At 39.2% G+C, this 8577-nt stretch overlaps 1 protein-coding gene across 4 annotated transcripts; it reads right to left on the bottom strand.

Annotated features, from left to right (window-relative positions):
* Positions 1 to 565: 565 nt before the first annotated feature.
* LOC125468001 (heat shock factor protein HSF30-like) lies at positions 566 to 2758 on the bottom strand. 4 transcript variants are annotated; one of them, XR_007259864.1, is made up of 3 exons: positions 2280 to 2758; positions 1084 to 2008; positions 566 to 811 (listed from the first exon to the last, which is right to left on the bottom strand). XR_007259864.1 is itself a non-coding variant. In XM_048588263.1 (2 exons), exons 1-2 carry the CDS (start codon positions 2538 to 2540, stop codon positions 1169 to 1171), a joined length of 1101 nt encoding a protein of 366 aa, XP_048444220.1. In that variant the 5' UTR covers positions 2541 to 2758; the 3' UTR covers positions 566 to 1168. The 4 variants fall into 4 exon arrangements, 1 of the variants encoding a protein (XP_048444220.1); XR_007259862.1 differs by having other exon boundaries at positions 566 to 981; XR_007259861.1 differs by having other exon boundaries at positions 566 to 984.
* Positions 2759 to 8577: the final 5819 nt, after the last annotated feature.

Consider the following 8577-nt stretch of genomic DNA (forward strand, 5'->3'; position numbering starts at 1 on the left):
AGGAACTTCAAGGAGCACGGGTGGCTTCGAACTTATTCAATTCTACTTCGAATCTCCTGATTTTAATTGAATCTTGCTTTGTTTAATTTCCATGGATGACATTTTTTCTTTTTTTTTTTGGTTTTTTTGAGAAAGTTTTATTTGAGGTGTGTATTAGTACTTTCATATCAACTCAACTTTTGGTTATAATTATCATAAATTTAAAATGGTGGCTAGAATTCTATTTAGGGTCCAAAATTTAATTAGTTTTCCAAATTTCCCAATTCCTCTCGTATCATCGAGGTTTTCTAGAAGTATAAAAAAAAACAACAAAGAAACGGAGGTTTCTCCATATTAATTAGTGAGAGTTTTCTTTTGTTCAAAATCAGTGAGTGTTTTTTGTCCTTGTGAGGAATATTATTCTACCAATGCATACGAAAGGCCCCATGTCCAAACAATATAAACGTACAAGGATGTCGTTGTGTGGTAATGAAACTTGAAGTTCCAAGTTCCATCCTAAAACAACACATAAACCACTCGAATTACATAAAACGTGTATGATTTTACATATGAAATATACATAAGGTAATCAGTGAAAACACAGTTCTTCATAATTTCATAAATACTAGTTCATATAGAAAAACAAAGCATTACATTAGACTAAACAACAAAATTAAAAGGAAACAAATTAACGCTAATCATCCATCAACAAAATTAAGTTGATAACTGCTAACTGCTATCTACACAGGCTACATCGATCTAAAGCTACATCAAATTAAAGCATAAGCTTCAAGGATCGAAACCCTTCACCAGTCTCCGATGACTCCTCCGCCTGCAATGCAGGAAAGAAGAAACAGAAAATCAAGACCATTGGATACAAAGAAACACACATTCAAAAAGTACAAGCAGGAAGCAGCAATCATTCAAATTAAGCAAAATCATTCAAAGGATACAAAGAAACAGCAGCATTCGTGTTGGGCCCTCTGCAACATTCACCATTCCCTTCTGCACGTCACCGATCGTTGCATTATTTATCGCTTACAGCAAATCAACAAACATACATACCAATTAGTAAATGAAAGCCAAGTTCTTGAATCAATATACCAATATATAGATATAGGAACGGAGTTGTAGGGGACAACTAGCACACGTTGCACTTCATCATCATCAGACACTTTCGTTATCGTCGTCACGGCTTGGGTTGGGTCTGATAACCCATTTCATCAAGAAGCTCTTGCAAGTCCTTACCCCAATCAGCCGGCTCTGCAACCAAATCATCCACCTCAACGTCGATTTCTGATTCATCGCCCACCACGACAGCTTCCTCCTCCGGGTTGCCACCAATGAGGTCATCACTCCACAGCTCCTCCCATATAGTCTCACTAACAGAATCCAAGTGGCCTCCAGTAGTACTTGTGGATACTAAACTCGGATTAGGGTCCTTGATACCACTGCTCGCTTTGTTGTCCAATGCAGCAGTTGAGAGAAAGTTCTCAATATCCGGCTCCATATTTGCCAACTCTCCCTGATCCTGGTTTGCCGAGTAGTCTTCGACATCGATTACAGGCGCTTCTTGCAGATTCTCAAGACTGGGACTAGCAGCCAGTCTGCGTTTTCGACCAATTTCAATACCGTGCAACTTTCTATTCTTAGCATTCTTCTCAGCAAGGTGCTGGAGAAAAGATGGACTATTGAGTGCTTGGGCAAGGAAATTGGTCATCTGCTGCTGTTTTTTCTCCGTGGCCAGCAACCGGCCTTCCATTACCATGACTTGCTCCCTTGAATTATGTTGCTGCTGCCTCAACTTCACAAGCTCCGTCATCAAAACGTTTCGGTCTCTTTTCAGTCTTTCAAGCTCGGTTTCTACTCCGTACTGCCCCAATTTAACACAATCTCCTCCTCCACCTTCTTGTTGCATACTCTGTGAGACATGTCTCCTCCTCTTGATGGTCTTCAGCAAATGCCTCTGCCCTCCTAGAAACCCTTTGTTGGCGAATTCCCATCGGTCCGAATCAACCTTTCTGAAACCCTGCATGCATTCAGTTGATGAGCAAGCCTTGATATTTCCCCGATAAGGATGTAAAGTAATCCAACAAAGGAACAATTTGAGTAATTCTTAACTAAACCAAAACAATTGTTAAGAAAATTAGCAGGCAGACAATTTTTTTAGAAAATATGAGATGGAATTTGAACTAATTTCCAACCATGCAGAGAACACCCATGAGAATCCACAGGCAAGTTGAACAAGTAATTGAATATGAAGAACAATGCAAGAAAAATCAAGGTTTTAAAGTACTTACGTAAGTATTGAGTTGACGAATGAAGCTGGAGAAGTTACTGTGCTTGAAGTAGCGAGTAAGGAGAGTGGTGGAGAACTTGTGAGAGTCCCACACAACGAAGCTGTTGCGAGCTCTGGTCCAGGAAACAATGGCGTCCGTGGAAGGATCCTCCACCATTTCAAACGTCTTAGTGAGAAACGGCGGCGGACCCACCTCGTGCAGCCCCTCCACTGGCTGCGGCGGGAAGCTTGTCTCCTCCTCCTTCACCACCACTCCATCCATGGTTAACGGTTCCCACAAATTATTAGTAACCTCAGTACCAAAAGACAGGATTTTTACTTTTGGAAGAGGATTTTGAGAATTGGGTTTTCGGATTTGATGCGATTTCTGGAATTTGGGTTGCCGAATTCGAGTTTTGTAGTGAAATTTGAGAGCTTTCTGAGAGAAAGGATCCTCTCCGAATCCCAAAGATATTTTGGAGTGTACTTTCTTTGTGATGTGGAGGAGAGAGAACGAGTTATATTTAAGGCCGTGGAAAGGAACTTTCTAGAGAGAACTGGGGCCTGCTGTCTCGTTTCTCAAATTTGCATGAACTTTCTTCTCCCACTTGTCAATATTATATTGTATTTAGCCTTAAATTATCACATAAATATGATAATTCATTCTTTTATTATTGGTATCAGTAGTTATTATCTTGTTTGCTTTATAAACTTTATAATTTAATAAAATTTGAAAGTATTATAATAATAAAGTGATCCAGCAAAGCAATTCTCAGTGGAAGATTATTTTATTAAGATCTAGAAAGATGCAAGACTTTATTAACAAATTTCAGGCGAGGAAAAATCCGGATCTCTTCTATCAAAGTCATTAAGTTCACTTATTTAGACTTTTGAAATTTAATCCAACTGCTAAAATTATTATAACTTTTAAGGGTCACCTGTTTGTAACCGTTAGATCAAATTTTAAGGATTCAAATAAGTGAACTTGGTGGCTTTGATGAGAGAGATCCGAAGATGATATCTTCTCATTTCACACAAGAAGCAAAAATTAATTATTTTATTTTGTTTATCTCAAAGCTCTAGAACCTTCTAAATGTTTTGGTTTGTGTTGAGGAATAACTATTTCAAAGCTTACTTAATTAGGTTAATTGATAAGGGCAGTGTTTCTTTTTTACAGTACTTGTTTATCAAGAAATAAAACTTAACTATTTTAAACTTTCCTCATTGGGGATAAGAATACAAAGTTTAAGATTTATACTTATGTCTGAAATGTTTTTCTGTTCAATCTATATAACTTAATCAAGTAGTCAATTTTAAAATTCAAAACGCGTAACTTTTATTTAGACAATTTTAAATTATTGACACGGAAAAATGTGATCATTGAACTTTACATAGGTACAAATTTCGTCTGATACCAAATACGAAATTTGAAATTACATACTAAAATTGTAACATCCCGTCCCAAAATTCTTATTAACGTACGTGTGAAATTACGACCTTGCCCCTAGTTCGTTTTGGTCACGTTATTGGTTGTTTTGTGTGGTGTGGCATGGGTTGGACCACACACACACTCTCACACTCACTGTCACTCTCCCTCACCCTCTGTCTCTTTCTCTCTCTCTCTCCCCCCGAGTCCTCTACTCTTCTTCTTCTTCAAAAACGTACGGACACTCCCTTAACCCCTCAAACCTGGACAGATCGAGGGAACCAAGGACACCATTGAGTTTGTGAGGCTGTGAGGAGTCCAGTGATACCCTTTTCAGGTAAGAACATCGACGTTTTCACGTCGATTCCTTAAACTCCGATTTGAGTACTGTTCATGCAACATTAATTTACTTAGTTTTTGGACATTTGAAGCTTGTAAATGTGTTGGTGAGGTCCCAAGGAGCTTGGGAGTGCATCGTTGGACGGATTTAGACGTCGAAATCACAACCTGTAAGTTTGGCCGGATTTTCATATTTTTAGAAAGTTTGTTTCCGTTGTTTTTAGGCCTTAAAACTTGTAGGATCGTGTTCTACTAGCTTTAAGGTTGATTTTGGTGCAAGAAACGTGAAAAAAGGTGGAAAAACGAGCGAGATATGGCGAGTTGCAGGTTTTTCCGGCGACGGCGACGGCGCCGGCGAGGGGGTCTGATCGGAGAAGAAGGGAGAATATTTCGTTAAGGTTTAACGGAATATTCCTAACGGCAGTGACGGCGTCAGTTAGGTTTAACGGAATATTCTGTTGGGTTAATGGAATATTCCTGACGGCGTCACTTGACGCTGTCAGTGTGCCTGGCACGTGGCCGCGCGTGGGTCCGTGCCTGTCTTGGCGCGTGAGGGCGCGTGGGAAGTCCAAAAATTATTTTAAAAATATGGGTGTGATCGTGAGGTTGTGTAGATCACGTTGGTATATTCATTTGTCCATTTTGAGCAATGTATGAGGAGTTATTTTGAACGGACGGTTATGTGCTTTAAAGTTAACGTTTTTATAGTTAATTCGCATATAGGTGACACGTATCCCGAGGACGAGCGTGCACACTCGAGGCAGGGGGGCTACGACCCTTCCACATACCAGTGAGTGGGCTTTTGTTTTCCGTATACACCTATATACATATAAATTCCCAGAAATTAGTATAAATGCTTCATTATATGCCGTTCTTTTTATATAATTGATGGTGATGCATGATTAGTGGCATATACGTTTAATTATATATTCGATTATGCATATGTCACATATATATTTGTTGGTGCTGTGGAGGCATAGGTAAGTGCCAGGTAAGCGTTGTTTAACATTTGCATTAAATAGTGATTCGAGGTGCTTAGAGAGCTCATAACCTGCACCCCCGGTGTTAGTGCTCCCGCCCAGAGTAGGGCACAGTCCTTCACGTGTTGTTCACCTCCCGCACCACACGCTCAGCTTGAATCCAAGTTAGGTGCACAGTCTTGTCGTACAGACCACTATAGGTGGTTCCGACTCGTAGGTGACCCGCGATTATTCGCACAGCCTTCACGTGATCGTAGCACTAGAGCGTTCATATGTATTACACCCAGGCCTGTCGTACAGACCACTATAGGTGGTTCCGACTCGTGGGCAGGTTTAGTTATTAAGTTTGAGATTTGAGCTCTAGATTCAGCCGTACAGGTCACTTAGGGGACTCCGGCTGCCAGTTTATTATGCTATTGATGTGATTTATACCTGAGCACATGCATGATATTATGAGGTTTTGAGATGGCATACCTGTGAGCATGATTGGCATACCTTTGAGCATGACTTGGCATATCTACGTATATGTGTTTATTTTCTGGGAAGTATACAGGTTTTACGGCGAGGGGTTAGAATGTATTTTATGAAATGGTTTTCAAAGAGCTTTGTTTTTGCCCACTCACGCTTTTGTTTTGCGCCCCTCCAGGTTCTAGTAGCTTAACGGATTCGGTGGTTTTCCCAGATGACGCCCCGGCATTCTGACAGACACTCACCTACGTAGGGCCACCTTCGGGTGCACTATTGTTGTATCGTTTCTTTTGGACTGCTGTAGGCTTAAAGCTCTGAATTCAACGTCTTACTTTCGCTAGCACATACTTTATCACATTATATTTGCTAGTTTTAAATTACTCGTACTTTTATATTACTGTTTTTAGCTTCCGCACTGTGCACATGGCTACGTCACTTCCACGTGACGGCCAGCATGCCCTGATCTCGGTTGGGGTGTGTCAAAAATCTATAAAATAGCATAAGTAGCCCAACTTCTTAATTATTTAATGCGAAACTTTAACTAAAAAGAACTCTGCGTGAGGACAATGAAGAGACTTCATGTGGTATCCAGATGGACCAAACTAGTTGGATAAGATTTTAGAATATGCTTTGGCTACGAATATTTATCCAATATTCAGATTTAAAAATAATATAAAAGAAGATATATGAGATAGGAACAAATTTCTTTCATTCTTCAGCCCAAAAATATTATATGAAATGAGCTCTTGTAGTTCAACTTTTTTTATTCTATTTTTAATAACCTCGTCGAGGAAGTTTTATTGATATGAAAAACAAATATTACATTTTGACACATTCCAATCTGGAATGTCCACTAAGACTCCGAATCAAGCTGTGATGGCTGACACCTGGTAGGTGACAAAGCCATAAAGAGTAATAATGTGGAAAATGTGAATAAATTTAAACCTAAAAGTACCTAAATGCAAGAGTGCGCAGTGAGCAGGAATGAACCCATTTCACATGTGATGATAGAGCAAAGTACAGTACAGTAAAATATGATGAGAATTATACCCTCAATGGTAATCCTCCACACCAAGATTTGTCAATAATCCTCGTCAGTACGAAAACTCTACTACTAGAACCTGGAGAGGCGAAAAACAAGGGTGAGTGAGCCTAAAAATAAAGTTTTATAAAAAACTTTTCTAAAAACATTGTAACCCCTCGCTGTAAAACAAGCATAATTTTTTAAAAATCATACTACATATAAGTATGAAATCCAATGCATGCAAACAATAAATCCAGAAATATGCCACAACAAAATATCTTAACGGCAATATGAATATAATCATAAGCTCAACAATATATACTAGCAGGTAAGTAGGAGTCACCTAATGTGACATGTACGACTGCATCTATTGCTCATCAATCTATGCTAACACATGAGTCAGAGTCACCTAATGTGACCTGTACGACAGGCTAGGTGTAATAATATACGCTTTAATGCTACGATCACGTGAAGGCTAGCGCTATGCGCTGGTCACCTACAAGTCGAAGTAGCCTAATGCGACTTGTACGATATGCTAGCACCTAACTTGGATCCAAGGTGAGCGTGCGGTGCGGGAGGTGAACAATCACGTGAAGGCTGGCCCTGGACCAGGGCGGGAGCACTAACACCGGGGTGCAACAATGATGAGCGAACTATATGAGTATAAGCATGCCATAGTAATGCAATAATTCTAATCAACATAATAAACTTACCTAAACTTACTTGCGCATCTCGTAAGATCATCTTGATATTTAACAACAGGGCAACATTTCTCATAACATAATTTAATCATGGCATGAAGTGCATGAATCAATTCAAAGCATTTGTGGAAACTATCAATCATATTAGCATTTGCCTACACACTTTGTGTGTATGAACACATTTTTTTAGAAAATGAGGAGAGGGGAAAAGAAAGAGAGAGAGAGAGAGAACGTGGGGGAGTGTGTGGTTTTTTCTTTTAATTTTAAATATTAGAGATATTTTAACATCACTTGCAAGTGAGGTTTCAATAAAAACAGTAAAATTTGGACTTGTGAAATTACATTATTGTCCATTATTTTTTTTGTGTGACAGAAAACTAAGTTATATTTTCACTCTCTTTTGGTCGACAAAGAGAGTTTCATTAATTAATAGAGATACATATACTATAAAAAGGAAAAGACCCACTCACAAATCATGACGTCGAGTCGAACGCGTTCGAACTAAGAAAGCTGGAGTCACCAATACTAATCGCACAATAGCATAAATATTAGGACCCATTAGTAAAACTCCACTAAAACAATTAAATTTAGGATAACGAAGTGCGAATTTGGAATCAAAGCGTCGAAATACACTAAGGAAGGTCCCCGTCATATTTTACAAAAAGTCTACGGTTAATCCTAAAAGTCAATCAAGCCGCCCCGTCGATCAACTACATTAAAACTTTATAATTTCATTAAATGGATGTCAAAACGGACTCAGAAAGTCAAAATTAGTCTATAAGGCCTCGTTTGGCAGCTCGGACTGTATTGACTATTTCTGTCGGATAGGATAAATAGCCACCAGATAGTACTGACTAAATTAGTCGGGTGTTTGGTGTAGTATCGAACTAGTGACCGTATTATTTATACTGTGTTTGGTATTATACTAGATAGGAGGAATCAAACTTAAAAAAAAAAAAATTTAAAAAAGTGAAATCATTTTTTTGTTCCCAGATCTCTCCGCACCCCCCAAACACCCTCCATCTCTCTCCCTTCTTCTTCCCCGACTGCAGAAGAATCCCAAATAATTGTTCCCTAGCTCTCTCCGCCACACCCCCCAAACTCCCTCCCTTTCTCTCCCATATTCTTCTTCCCCGACTAAATAATCCGGGCGTTTTGGTTGGTTTTATTAAGCGGGTGTATACCGTATTATCCTATTCGACCGGTTGAATTAATCCGGCGCTTATTTAATACGAGTGAACGCCAAACACCCAAGTCCGTATAACTAATCTTATCCGATCCTTTATCCGATCTGCCAAACAAGGCCTAAGGGTTTCTGAGAAATTTCCGAAAAGCCAATATAAGGAATATTCTTTGTGAGCCCATTTTTGGAATGGACCGGC

This window comes from the organism of the source record quoted next, unplaced genomic scaffold, assembly GCF_019419815.1.
Source record: "Pyrus x bretschneideri cultivar Hongxiangsu unplaced genomic scaffold, Pyrus_bretschneideri_v1 Contig28, whole genome shotgun sequence".
NCBI classification, from domain to species: Eukaryota; Viridiplantae; Streptophyta; class Magnoliopsida; order Rosales; family Rosaceae; genus Pyrus; species Pyrus x bretschneideri.

Bases quoted from the DNA above. Each gene is read 5' to 3' on its own strand.
- LOC125468001 (XM_048588263.1), bottom strand. From the start codon at position 2,540: ATGGATGGAGTGGTGGTGAAGGAGGAGGAGACAAGCTTCCCGCCGCAG. The intron at 2,009-2,279 runs GTAAGTACTTTA...GAATGCATGCAG, and splicing joins TTCGTCAACTCAATACTTAC to GGTTTCAGAAAGGTTGATTC.